The 14,640-nt window shown below is 40.0% G+C and overlaps 1 protein-coding gene across 3 annotated transcripts in view; it reads right to left on the bottom strand.

Moving 5' to 3' along the window:
* The window catches only part of TANGO6 (transport and golgi organization 6 homolog), a 195,529-nt gene that overhangs the window by 152,907 nt on the left and 27,982 nt on the right, over positions 1 to 14,640 (bottom strand). For all 3 annotated transcript variants that reach the window (XM_072731624.1, XM_072731623.1, XM_026011568.2), the window contains exon 7: positions 8,413 to 8,495. In XM_072731624.1, coding sequence (XP_072587725.1) covers positions 8,413 to 8,495 — 83 coding nt within the window. The remainder of the gene's footprint in view (positions 1 to 8,412; positions 8,496 to 14,640) is intronic.

A 14,640-nucleotide genomic window follows, 5' to 3' on the forward strand; every position in this document is an offset into this window, starting at 1 on the left:
TTATTATGCCCTTTTGGGGGTACTTCTGTCTCCCTTCTTGCTCCTCTCTGCTGGCATTCTCCCGTCGTATGCCTTAGTCAGTTTAACTAACTTATTTTTTTAAGACTTTATTCATTTATTCATGTATTATTAAATTTTTAAAGATTTTTTATTTATTTGAGAGAGAGAGAGTGAATATGGGCGGGGGGGCGGGGAGCAGCAGAAGCAGAGGGAGAAGCAGACTTCCCACTGAGCAGGGAGCCCAATTCAGGGCTCAATCCCAGGACCTCCAGATCATGACCTGAGCCAAAGACAGATGCTTAACCAACTAAGCCATCCAGGGGCCCCAAGATTTTATTTTTAAGTAATCTCTATAACCCAACATGGGGCTCGAACTCAAAACTCCAAGATTGGGACACCTGGGTGGCTTAGCAGTTGATTCAGCTCAGGGCACGATCTCGGAATCCAGGATGAGTCCCGTATCGGGCTCCTTGCAGGGGGCCTGCTTCTCCCTCTGCCTGTGTCTCTGCTTCTCTCTCTCTCTCTGTGTGTGTCTCTCATGAATAAATAAATAAAATCTTAAAAAAAAAAAAAACCCTCCAAAATTAAGGATTGCATGCTCTTCTGACTGAGCCAGCTGCCTACTCCTAATTTCTAATTTGTTACTTCTAATTCCACTACAGTCTTAACCAGAAAAATAGTCTGATCTGGTTTGTGTATTCAGTAAAAAGGAAATTGGCTTTGAGGAATAAGAGGTTCTGCAGTTAGGTGAGATGGCAGCCAGATAGACGCTATTGTGATACAGGTAACCCAGGACATTCAATTGGAAATGTCAAGTGAGGCACCAAGATAAAATAGACTTAAAATCCCAACATAAGATATCAGACTAAGACGAGAGTAGGACTAAAAAAAACTTCCCATTCAGAAAAAAGGTAGAGAAGGATCAAACGTGTGGAGACCGAGAGGAGATTGATGAAGATTTCTTTGAGGAGAGCTGCTGGTGAGGGTGAATCTCAACCCACCAATGGTAAAAGAAAGAAAAAAAAGATAACCCAACGTAAAAATGGGCAAAGGATCTTTTTAAAAATAAAACAAAACAAAAACATGAGCAGAAGGAGGGGCAAAGGGAGAACCAGACTCACGCTGAGCTGGGAGTCTGATGCAGGGCTCCAACCCAGGGCCTTGGGATCATGACCTGAGCCAAAGGCAGACGCTAAACTGACTGAGCTACTCAAGTGCCCCTTCTTAAAAAAAAAAAAAAAAAAAAAATTAGGATTTTATTTATTTAATTGAGAGAGAGTGAGAGAGACAGAGACCAGCATGAGGAGTGGGGGAACAGAGGAAGAGGGAGAAGCAGACTCTTCACTGAGCAGGGACCCGACATGGGACTCGATCCCAGAAACCTGGGATCATGACCTGAGCTGAAACAAAGGATCTTAATAGAAATTTCGCTAAGGAAGACATGCAAATGGCCAGTAAGCACACAAGGGGCTGTTCCAGATCATTAGCCATTAGGGAAATGTGAATCAAAAATCACAATAAGATACTACTTCATTCTCACCAGTAAGGCTATAATAACAGAAGAGAAGGAGGGCAAGAGGAGGAGGAGAAAGAAAAGAGGTCATGGTAGTGGTAGTGTTGGCCAGAGAGGATAAACTGGAATTCTCATAGTCTGCTGGTGGGAATGCAAAGTGGTGCTGCCACTTTGGAAAACAGTCTAACAGTGCCTCAAAAAGTTGAACATAGCACTATCATATGATCCAGCAATTTCACTCCCAGCTATATAGACCAAGAGAAGTGAAAACATATGTCCACACAAAAACTTGTACTTGAATATCTATTAGCAGCATTGTTCACAAAAGCCAAAATGTGGAAACAACACACATTTCCACCAACTGACAAAATGTGGTATATCCATATAATAGAATACACTTGGAATTAAAAGGAATGAAGTACTGCTTCATGCAACAGCATGGATGAATCTTAAAAATATTCTGTTGATGGGACGCCTGGTGGCTCAGTGGTTGAGTGTCTGACTTCGGCTCAGGTCATGATGCTGGGGTCCCAGGATCGAGTTCCACATCGGGCTCCCTGCATGGAGCCTGCTTCTCCCTCTGCCTATGTCTCTGCCTCTCTCTCTCTCTGTGTCTCTGATGAATAAATAAATAAAATATTTGAAAATATATATTCTGCTGGTGAAAAGGCAACTAAAGACCATGTGTTTACATGAGTGCATTTATATGAAATATCCAGAATGGGAAAATCTATAGAGATGGAAAATAGATTTCAGTGGTTACCTAAAGCTACTCTGGGGTCAGGCGGACAATAATATTCTCAGATCAGATCTGTGGTGATAGTTGCACAACACTGTGAATATACTAAAAGCACTGAGCTGAATGCTTTAAATGTGTGAATTGTGTGGTACGTGAATTATATACCAATAAATCTGTTAAAAAGAAAAGAAGAGAAGAGAAAGAAAACCAGAGCTGGAAATGTTCCCAAATGCTGCTCTAAAATTAAACACCCTCTTGTATCCTCTTGCTACCCAGTGACTTGTCGGATTGATTCAACTGTCCCAGATGTTTTCCTTATTTCCTGCCTTGGAGCTGTGCTCTGTAATTGAGTATTAGCAGAAAGTTAATAAAGACAACACATCCTCTGTTGTTAAACTTTACACAGTGTTTAGCATTTTCCTCCAACATACACATTTCCTCTGTTTTCCCACTGCAGCTGAGCTGCCAAAACCTTGTAGGGAAAATAATTACCCTTCTGCACCCCTTCCTGCTTTCATAACAGTCCCAATCTTTTGTTCATCATCAAGTGTTTATAGCAAACTAACATTTTGCTTGCCTTTCCAGGAGGTTTTAAATTCACCAAACTGTTCACCAAATTAGAGCCCCCCCCCTTCCCCGCTTTGGGGGACAAGAATAGGAACAATAGCAGGATTCACTATTTCTGGATCTCTCCATTTTTTGGAGGCTAATTCACTTGCCAGAAAGAAGTTGTTTTGCTTTCTTTTTCCTCGAAAAGCAATTTTTTTTTTTTACTTCCCAGAAATACTATGAGGAATTTTTATCAAAGTTTAGTCACATTTAGTTCTATCCTTGACGCGACTTTCAAGTTTTTCTGCTATTCCACACCCAACCATTTAACAATTTTTCATCACAATATTCCTTAGATGGTATGTGACTGAAGATAACCTTTCTGAAAGTTAGCTGGACCCTGTTCTCTAAATCAGAACATTTGCTTTCTAGAGTGCTTTATATAGTTTCTTCTTCCTATAATCTAAAATGACCTTGCCTATGAATATTAGAGAACAGAATATAAAAACTTTTTTTTCATAAGTCTCTAAATAAGGCATAAAAAAAAACAAAAATAGCATTATATTCACTAAGTCACCATGTTATATTTTATCTATCTGCAACTTAATTCTATATTTGTATGCCAGGTCTACCCTCTAAAGGTATAGTAGAGAGGTATTGTGCCTCTCTCTCTCTCTTTTTTTAAGATTTTATTTATTTATTTGACAGAGAGAAGGCAGGGAAAGCACAAGCAAGGGGAGCGGCAGGCAGAGGGAGAAGCACACTCCACACCAAGCAGGGAGCTCAACACGGGGCTCGATCCCAGGACCCTGAGATTATGACCTGAGCAGAAGGCAGATGCTCAGCAGACTGAGCCACTGAGGTACCCCAATATCTTTTTTTTTAAATAGCAAATTAAATGAAAGTGTAGTAAACACCTTACTTTAGCAAAAAGCTGAGTGTTGTAGAGGATGAGTTCTGAATTTTTCAGCATGCGTTTTATATCTATAAACTATTAATATCATACATAAAGTTTAAAACAAAAGTATTTGCCTTCTTACCTGAAAGAATATAACTTTTTTTTAAAGATTGTATTTATTTATTCATGAGAGGCACATAGAGAGAAAGAGAGAGAGAGAGAGACAGAGACAGAGACAGAGACACAGGCAGAGGGAGAAGCAGACTCCACGCAGGGAGCCCTACACAGGACTCATTCCCAGGTCTCCAGGATCACGCCCTGGGCCAAAGGTGGTGCTAAACCGCTGAGCCACCTGGGCTGCCCTGAAATAATATAACTTAAGATTTACTCTACATTCTCATACACTGCTAAAGGGAATGTAAAATAGTACAGTCACTTTGGCAGTTCTTCAAATGGTTAAACAGAGTTAATGTAAGACCTAGCAGTACACCCAACATGAATGAAGACATATGTATACACAAAGACTTGTACATGAATGTCTATAGCGGCATTGATTGTAACAGCCAAAATGTAAAAGCAACCCAAATATCCATGAAAGGATGAATTACAAAATACATTCTATACCTACAAAAGGATAGTATTCAGCAATAAAAAGTAATAAAATGTTGGGGTACCTGGCTGGCTTAGTCAGTAGAGCATACAACTCTTGATCTCAGGGTTGTGAGTTCAAGCCATATTGAGTATAGAGATTACTTAAAAATTAAAAAAAATATGGGATGCTTGGGTGGCTTAGTTAAGCGTCTGCCTTCAGCTCAGGTCAAGACCCTAGGACCCTGAGATCAAGCCCCACACGGGGTTCCTTGCTCACCTGGGAGCCTGCTTCTCTCTCTCCCTCTGCCCCTCCCCCTGCTGCTGCTTGTGCATGCTCTCTCTCTCAAATAAATAAATAAAATCTTTTAAAAAATTTTATTTTTTAAAAGATTTTATTTACTTATTCATGAGAATACACAGAGAAGAGAGAGAGAGAGAGAGAGAGAGAGGCAAAGACACAGGCAGAGGGAGAAGCAGGCTCCATGCAGGGAGCCCGACGTGGGACTCGATCCTCGGTCTCCAGGATCAGGCCCTGGACTGAAGGCGGCGTTAAACCTCTGAGCCACCTGGGCTGCCTAAAAAAAAATTTTTTTAAATGGGACCCCTGGGTGGCTCATTGGTTGAGCATCTGCCTTTGGCTCAAGGCATGATCCTGGTCCTGGGATAGAGTTCCACATCGGGCTCCCTGCGAGGAGCCTGCTTCTCCCTCTATTTCTCTGCCTCTCTTGTGAATAAATAAATAAAATCTTAAAAAAAAAGAGAAAATAATGAAGTCCTGCTTGATACTACAATATGAACCTGAAAAACATCATGCTAGGTAAAAAAGTCACAATCACAAAAGACCACATATTTTATAATTCCATTTTTATGCAACGTCCAGAATAGGCAAATCTATAGAAAGAGAAAGCAGATTAGTGGCTGCCTAGGGTTAGAGGGGTAGGGTGGTAAGGAGAGTGGAGGGAAGAGTGGTGGAGGGCTTTGATAGTATGTGTGAGGTTTCTTTTTGGGTAATAAAGTATCCTAAAATCAATTGTGATGATGGCTGCACAAACCTGTGAATGTAATAAAATGCCATTGATCTGCAGACTTTTTTTTTTTTTTAAGATTTATTTATTTGAGAGACAGAGAGAGTACAGAGTAGGCAGCAGGAGGATGACAGAGAATCTCAAACAGGTTCCCCACTGTGTGCAGAGCCCAATACACAGCTCAGTCTCACAACCCTGAGATCGTGACCTGAGCTGAAATCAAGAGTTGGACACTTAACTGACTGAACCACCCAGGTGCACCAATTTGCACATTTAAATAGGTAAACTGTACAGTATGTGAATTGTATCTCATGAAGCTGGGGTTTTTTAATTTAAATTTTAGTTAATATACAGTACAATATTGGTTTCTGGAACAGAATTCAGTTTCATTACTTCAACTCAATACCCAGTACTTATCATAACAAGTGCCATCTTTAATACCCATCACCCATCCAGCCCATCCCCCACCTCCCTCCATCAACCCTCAGTTTGTTCTCTATTGTTAAGAGTCTCTTATGGTTTGTTTCCCTCTTTTTCCCTTTTCTCCTTTCCCATATGTTCATCTGTTTTCTTTCTTAAATTCCACCTATGAGTGAGATCATAGGATATTTGTCTTTTCTGACTACTTATTTCATTTAGCATAATACACTCTAGCTGTAACCACATTGTTGCAAATGGCAAGATTTCTCTTTCTTTTTTTTAAAGATTTATTTATGTATGTATGTATGTATTTATTTATTTATTTATTCATGAGAGACACACACACAGAGAGAGAGAGAGAGAGAGGCAGAGACACAGACAGAGGGAGAGGCAGGTTCCATGCAGAGAGCCTGACATGGGACTCGATCCTGGGTCTCCAAACCGCTGAACCACCTGGGCTGCCCCAAGATTTCACTCTTTTTGATGGCTGAGTAATATCATTGTGTATACTTACAATGTCTTCTTTATCCATTCATCAGTTGATGGACATTTAAAGCTGTTTTTAAAAAGAAAGATTTCCTCTACAGCCAAAAGTCCATCAACTGATGAATAAACAAAATGTGATATATACATATAATGAATATTACTTAGCAATTAAAAGAGACAAAATATTGATATATGCAACAACCTGGGTAAACCTGAAAAACATAATGCTAAGAGAAGGGCACCTGGCTGGCTCAGTTGGTAGAGCATCGGACTCTTGATCTCAAGGTCATGAGTTCAAGCTCCATGTTGGGCATAGAGATTACTTAAACACATACCATTATGCTAAGAGAGAAAAGCCAGCCACAAAAGATCACATGTTCCATGGTTCCCTCCCATTAAACAGCCACAAAAGGCAAATCTATATAGAGGTAGAAAGCAAATTAAGGGTTGCCTGGCGCTGAGGGTAAGAACAAGAAGTGACTGTTTGGCATAGAGATCTTTTTGAGGTAATGGAAATGTTCTAAAATTGTATTGTAGCAATAGTTTCACAACTCTGTGAACTTACTAAAAATCATTAACTTGTACATTTAAAGTATCATTTTATGGTCTGTAAAGTATATCTCAATAAAGCTGTTTTATAAAAAAAGATTTATTCTAAAAAAATTTTGAAGAGGCAAATAACCCAATTTTTTAAATGGGCAAAATATATGAATAGGCAAGAAGGGAAAATACGAATGAGCCAAGAACACAAAAAGATGTTCAACTCACTAGTAATAAGAAAACAGTTAATTAAAACCACAATGCACCTTCAGGTAGGAAGCAAGGGAAATGTGACCAGGGATAAGTAGATAGAAGATTTCAACTGAATCGGTAATGTTTAATTTCTTAAGCTGAGTGGTGGGTACATGCGTGTTTTACTATTCATTTTTTTGTATGTTTGAATTATTTCACAAAAATTAAATACTTAATCTAAAATGTTTAATTTACTGCCACAGAAATGAGAAATGTAGAATTTTTTAAATTATTGATGAGTAATTCACACGCCATAAAATTCACTCTTAATATGTATAAGTGGCTTTTAGTATGTTCACAAGGGTATATAACTATTACTACTGTCTAATTCCAGAACATTCTCCTTATCTCAAAAAGAAATTCCATCCCGGAGGATCCCTGGGTGGCTCAGTGGTTTAGCGCCTTCCTTTGGCCCAGGGTGTGATCCTGGAGTCCTGGGAAAGAGTCCCGCGTCGGGCTCCAGGCATGGAGCCTGCTTCTCCCTCCTCCTGTGTCTCTGCCTCTCTCTCTCTCTCTCTCTCTCTCTCTCTCTTTCTATGTCTATCATAAATAAATAAATAAATAAACCTTTAAAAAGAAACTCCATCCCTATTAACAGCCTTTTTTTTTTTTAAGATTTTATTTATTTATTCAGGTTTAGCGCCTGCCTTCAGCCCAGGGTGTGACCCTGGAGACCCAGGATTGAGTCCCATGTGGGGCTCCCTGCATGGAGCCTGCTTCTCTCACTGACTGTGTCTCTGCCTCTCTGTGTGTGTGTGTCTCTCATGAATAAATAAATAAATAAAAATCTTAAAAAAAAAAAAAGAAACTGTCGTAGTGAGAATATATTCACTTATACATGTAATTTTATAAAACAATAAAAATCTAAAATTAAAAAAAAAAAGATTTTCATCTGGCCCTAACACAATGGATTTCATTTTTTGTCTAAAAATATATGTTTCATATATAGTTATAAGACTATAATCATAGAGAACATACTTTTTTTCATTTTCAGTAACATATTTAGGTAGTCATTTGCAAGATTCATTTATTCAGACTTCTAATGATGGCATGATTACTATCAAAAAGATATAAAGTAGATTCAATACTATCATACAGTTTTGAAAACCTATTGCATTTCAAATGTATCTTCAAAAGACATGCTTTCATCAGTAGTATGTGCCAGTTAGAGAATCTAAACTGTTTAACATTCAGAGTAAATGATGAAATTGACAGTTTCAAAATGTAACAGTTTTTTATACTAAGAGCTTATAGTTTCCAGTTTCAGGGTGAAAAAAATATTAATCATTTGGAATTCAAGATTAGTCATTCTAGTTCTTGAAGTACTGATTAAAAAGGCAAAACTATTTTAAAAGACTATAAATATTAGCTAAAAACATTAGTGACTCAAATTACCAACCTTATATACATCCTCAATACATCTATTAAGTTCTTCTTCTGTCACCAAAATGATCCCTGGCACCATGTCACTCTCTGGAATCTCTAGAGAACAAAAAACAAAATAACCCATACTTAGTACCTCATTGAATAGAACTCAGGACTCAAGAAAGAAAATTTTACTAGAGAGTTCTCTAAGTAACAGCTAAAATTACAGACTTGACATGGTTACTAATGTACAACATCAAATATAAAATTTCATGAAATCTATGATGCTAATGATTATAAACACTATTTTATGTATCACTAAAAAAGAAAAAACAAGTAACCTATGATACATTATGACTTAAAATTTTACTTGTATATTGAATGACTGAAAAATTGGGGATTGGATTAAGTGAAAACGACAGAGTCAATGGTTATGTTGAGGTGACTGGTAGAAAAGAATTTATTAAACTTTTCTCTACAGATGTGTTTAAAAATTTCCCTTTCAAAACTGGGACGCCTGGGTGGCTCAATGGTTGAGTGTCTCTGCCTTTGGCTCAAGTCAAGATCCCAGGGTCCTAGGAATAGACAAGTCAAATCTTTAAAAAAAAAAGTGGTTGTTTTTTTTTTTAAGATTTTATTAATTTATTCATGAGAGACACAGAGAGAGAGGCAGAGAAACAGGCAGAGGAAGAAGCAGGCTCTGTGCAGGGAGCCCAATGTGGGACCCGATCCAGGACCCCAGCATCAGGACCTGAACTGAAGGCAGACACAACCACTGAGCACTCAGGTACCCCAGAAAAAAAGTTTTAAAATAGGGTGCCAGTCTGGCTCAACCTGTGGAGCATCAGACTCTTTATCTCAGGATTCTGAGTTTGAGCCCCATATTGGGTGTACAGATTACTTAAAAATAAAATCTTGGGGATCCCTGGGTGGCTCAGTGGTTTAGTGCCTGCCTTTGGCCCAGGACGTGATCCTGAAGTCCTGGGATCGAGTCCCGTGTCAGGCTCCCAGGATGGCCTGCTTCTCCCTCTGCCTGTGTCTCTGCCCCCATCTCTCTCTTTCTATGTCTATCATGAATAGAGGTAAAATCTTTAAAAAAAAAAATAAGAACAAATAAAAAATAAATATAAATAAATAAATAAATAAATAAATAAATAAATAAATAAATAAATAAAATCAATCAATCTTAGGGCAGCCAGGTGACTTGGTGGTTTGGTGCTACCTTCAGCCCAGGGCCTGATCCTGGAGACCTGGGATTGAGTCCCACGTCAGGCTCCCTGTAGGGAGCCTGCTTCTCCTTCTGCCTGTCTCTGCCTCTCTCATTCTGTGTCCCTCATGAATAAATAAATAAAATCTTATAAATAAATAAATAAATAAATAAATAAATAAATAAATAAATCTTTTTTTAAATGCCCTTTTTTTAAAAGATTTTATTTATTCATGAGACATACAGAGAGAGGCAGAGACACAGGCAGAGGGGGAAACAGGCTCCCTGAAGGGAGCCTGGGCTGAAGGCAGGTGCTAAACCCTGAGCCACCCAGGGATCCCCTTAAAAAAATTCTTAATAGAGTTTTTAAGAAAGTATTAAAAGAGGGGAAGTGGATCAGGGAAAAAGTGGAATAGGTGATGGGGATTAAAGAATACATTTATTATGACGAGCACTGAATAAAACATAGAATTGTTAAATCACTATATTGGACATCCCAAACTAATATAACACTGTATGCTAACTAAACTGGAATGAATTGACGGGATGAGCACTGGGTGTTTTTCTGTATGTTGGTAAATTGAACACCAATAAAAATTAATTTAAAAAAATAAAATAAAATAAAACAAAAATAAATAAATAAATAAACTGAAATGAAGATTAAAACACTTAATAAAAAAAAGTATTAAGAGAGTTCTTTTAAATTTATTTAGACATACAGCTTTAATGTATATCATTCCTTATATAAACCATATAATTGGGTAAATAAAACAAGGATTTCTTAAAACTTCACAAGAGAGTCCAACTCTTCTGAAACACTTCAGCACTATTACTGATATTCATATTTTGCCACAATATTATCCTCTGTGCCACCAAGAGTGCAGGTGATGTGATATTTCTTAAGAGTTCACCACTCTACTATTGTCTTCATGGTTTTTTTTCTAAGTTGCTGATGTCCATTCTACAAGTTTTTTTTTTAAGATTTTTTATTTATTTATTCACGAGAGACACACAGAGAGAGAGAGAGAGGCAGAGACACAGGCAGAGGGAGAAACAGGCTCCATGCAGGGAGCCCAACTGGGACTCGATCCCGGGTCTCCAGGATCACGCCCTGGGCTGAAGGCAGTGCTAAACTGCTGAGCCACCCGGCAGCCCCATTCTACAAGTTTTAATGCTCATTTGCAGGCACAGATAATGCCATGATTGCTGCCTGGGAAACAATAATTGTGAGATGCATCTTGATATCAGAGTTGTTAAAATGTGAAAAATATTTCCAAAATTAAAGTTTTTTATGTGAAAAGCATGTGTACCTTAGAATTGATAAAATATGATAATTCATCATTATTGCCACATAGTCTTAAAAATGTGATACAATATGAAAAATGAAGTAAGAAAGCTTATCTTTTTGGATTGTTTTTCCAGTGGCAATGATGGGCTATCTATCTAAAACCAATCAGACTATTAGATAGTCCTTTTTTGTTATCCATAGATTATCAATGCAAAACATGCAGTTGGTGTTATAAATATAACCTAACACATGAAGAAAGGCCTGGCGAACAGATGTCCAATAAATATTCCTAAAATGAATGAACAAGGTCCAGGATGAAAATAATTGATCAACAAATGGACTGAATCTAGGCCTCCCAAGAATAGTGCTTTTAGACCAGGGCTCAAACTTGAACACTCATTTGAATTACCCAGAAGGGTCTATTAAAACACAGATTGTTGGGACCCACACCAGCACTTATGATTCAGTAGGTCTGGGGAGAACCCATTTATATTTCTAATAAATAATAATAAAGTTGTATTTCTTTTTTTTTTAAATATGCAAAGCTGCTACAATCCTTTTTTTTTTTAAGATTTTTAAAATTTATTTACTCATGAGAGACACATACACAGAGAGAGAGGCAGGCAGAGACACAGGCAGAGGGAGAAGCAGGCTCCATGCAGGGAACCCGACATGGGACTCGATCCTGAGTCTCCAGGATCAGGCCCTGGACTGAAGGTGGCGCTAAACAGCTGAGCCACCCAGGCTGCCCTAAAGTTGTATTTCTAATAAATTCCCAAGGTGATGCCGATGCTGCTGGCCCTAGGACCACACTATAAGAACCACTGCCGCAGACCAGAACACCTCATCAGTTACAGACAAGAGAATAAATAAATTAGTAATGAGGTATTAGTCTTAGTACATGAAAATTAGATTTATAAGAAATCTTAGGCCCTAATACTGAAGTCCAACAGAAATAATACTTCAAGGGGCTCAACTGGCTCAGTCAACAGAGCATGAGACTTTTGATCTTGGGGTTGTGAATTCAAGTCCCAGGTTAGGTGCAAAAATTACTTAAAAATAAAAATCTTTAGGGGTGTCTGGGTGGCTCAATCATTTAAGTGTCTGCCTTCAGCTCAGGTCATGACATCAAGCCCCATGGCAGGCTCCCTGCTCAGCTAAGGAGCCTGTCTCTCCCTCTCCCTCCTGCTCATGTTCTCTCTCTCTCTCAAACAAATAAATAAATATATAAAATCTTTTAAATAAATAAAATTTACCTTGGGGTAGTGAGCTAGAGAGCCTCATGCTCAGGGGGTAGACTGTACTTAATTTTTTTTTAATCTTAAAAAAATAGGAGGGGGGGGCAATCCCTGGGTACCTGGGTAGCTCAGCGGTTTGGTGCCTGCCTTTGGCCCAGGGCGCGATCCTGGAGTCCTGGGATCGAGTCCTGCATCAGGCTCCCAGCATGGAGCCTGCCTCTCCCTCTGCCTGTGTCTCTGCCTCTCTCTCTCTCTCTCTCTGTGTCTACCATGAATAAATAAATAAATAAATAAATAAAATCTTTAAAAAAAAATAGGAGGGGGGATGAGGTAAAGAGAAAGAAAAACTCTTCTTTTTTTCTTTTTCTTTTTTTTTAAATTTTATTTATTCATTCTGAGAGACACAGAGAGAGAAAGAGGCAGAGACACAGGCAGAAGGAAAAGCAGGCTCCATGTAGGGAGCCCGACATGGGACTCAATCCCGAGTCTCCAGGATCACGCCCTGGGCCAAAGGCAGGCGCCAAACCACTGAGCCACCCGGGCTGCCCAAGAAAAGCTCCTCTTTATAAGAGCTCCCCTAATCTGATGGAGACTAAGAAAAAAAATTGTCATCCTATGTAGTATTGCTGCTGAAATGTTTCATCTGGATCTAATCATGAGGAAACAATTAGACATACAAATTACAGAACATTTTATAATCAAGGCTCTTTAAAAATATCATGAGGACAGATGCCATCCATCCTCAATGTGGCCTGGGTACCCGGCCCGAACCCCACCATGGAGTGCTAAGGCTGGGAGAACAAGGACCTGAGCCAGGACAGAGAGGACCGGCAGCTGCTGCTGGACCTAGTGGCCTGGCCCCCCTTTCGAAGCCCTCACTGGAGCTAAACCCAACTACGACAGCCTGCTTACACAGATGAGCAGGCCCTGCTCTCCCCCCATCCTTGCTCAGACAGCCAGCAACATCACTGACTTGTCTGCTGTGGATTCCCGGGGTGTGGAGCAGCACAAGTACATGGATCTGGCAAGGCAGTACAGCAACTGCTTGGTTGCGCTGAACAACAGCCTGACCCGCTGAAAGAAGCTGCTGCTGCCATCATCTCTCACCAGGCAGCTCCACCAAGTGCAGGCCAGAGAACCCATCCCCTTCTCCGACTCACAGCAGGTCTCCAGGACAATTGCTTACGCCTATAGTGTACTTTCTCAGATCTGAGTGGATATAAGAGGCACAGTGTGGGGGGGATGCACAGTTTGGGATTCATGTAGAAGAATGATCCTGGAATAACTCTTCTCTCTTCACCCTGACTCTACTCTGCCTCTCCTATCCCTCAGCCTCACACTGTGGCTCATAGTACCCTAACCTGCTACTCATCACAGAAAAGAGTATAGAGGAGAAGAGTGAGGCTCGAAGCCTCAGCAAACAAGGATAGCACAAGGAAGGGCAGAACCATTTGGGACTGGCCTTCAAAGCCCTCTCCAAGAATGGGGGTCAAAAGATTGGGCCTAGTAGGTCTTCACTGTCACTGGGAAGGTGGAGGTAGCACTGTGAAGGTGATCCTTTTGGAGCCTATGGAGTCCCCTTCCCACCCTTTCTCTTGGCCTCACTCCTGTCCCCCTGTCCCTGTCTTAGCACTCACATGCATCTCACTAGGGTTTGTGACTGCAGTCTGGATGAGCTTCTATTCAAATGAATTGAGTCTGTATTTCTAGCATCCTGGGTTTTTACACGTTTGGAGTTTTGGAGTTTTGTTTTGGCTTGTCACCCTCAATAAAGAAAGTGTATTCATCTGGAAAAAAAAATGTCATAGTGAAAAACAAAAGGCTAGGGTGTAGGACCCAGGAAATATAACAAAAATCCCCTACCCCTGGACAAGCAGAGCAGGACTAACTCCATTTTGTGCTGCACCAGCCACCTCCTGTATCACCCCCACATGACCTGCTTATTGCTTAAGGTGCTGCCCCACCCCAGTCAAGCCGCTGGGCACACCCTAATCAGAAATCGGCTCATAACAATGTAACCCCCCCCACCGCCCCGCCTGACCAAAGTAATAGGCCAGTTCAAATGGATACTATAGGGTAAAATGTAATTAAATCAGCCACCTGCCTGTGGAAGGACATGACTGTGCAACTTTCTGCATATGTTACACTCCCATTGACCAATGGCCCCTATAAAGCTGCTACCCCTCTTAGTCTCGGGGTCCAAGTTCCTGCTCCACTGTGTCGGGTATACTTGGATCTAAGCTCGAGCTTGTAAATAAACCCTCCTGTGTTTGCATCGGTGTCGGCTCCTTGGTGGTTTCTCGGATTTGCAATCTTGGGCACAACGTAGGGAACTACTCTACATTAATGCAAACTAAAAAGATAAAGCCAGTAAGTGAAATGCATGATTCTTGGCTGGATTCTTGATTTTAAAAAACAGCTACAGGGATGCCTGGGTAGCTAAGTTGGTTAAGTGCCTGCCTTAGGTTCATGTCATGATTCCAGTGTCCTGGGATCAAGCCCCACATTGGACTCCTGGCTCAGTGGAAT

The sequence above is a fragment of the Vulpes vulpes genome, chromosome 12, assembly GCF_048418805.1.
Source record: "Vulpes vulpes isolate BD-2025 chromosome 12, VulVul3, whole genome shotgun sequence".
Taxonomy (NCBI): domain Eukaryota; kingdom Metazoa; phylum Chordata; class Mammalia; order Carnivora; family Canidae; genus Vulpes; species Vulpes vulpes.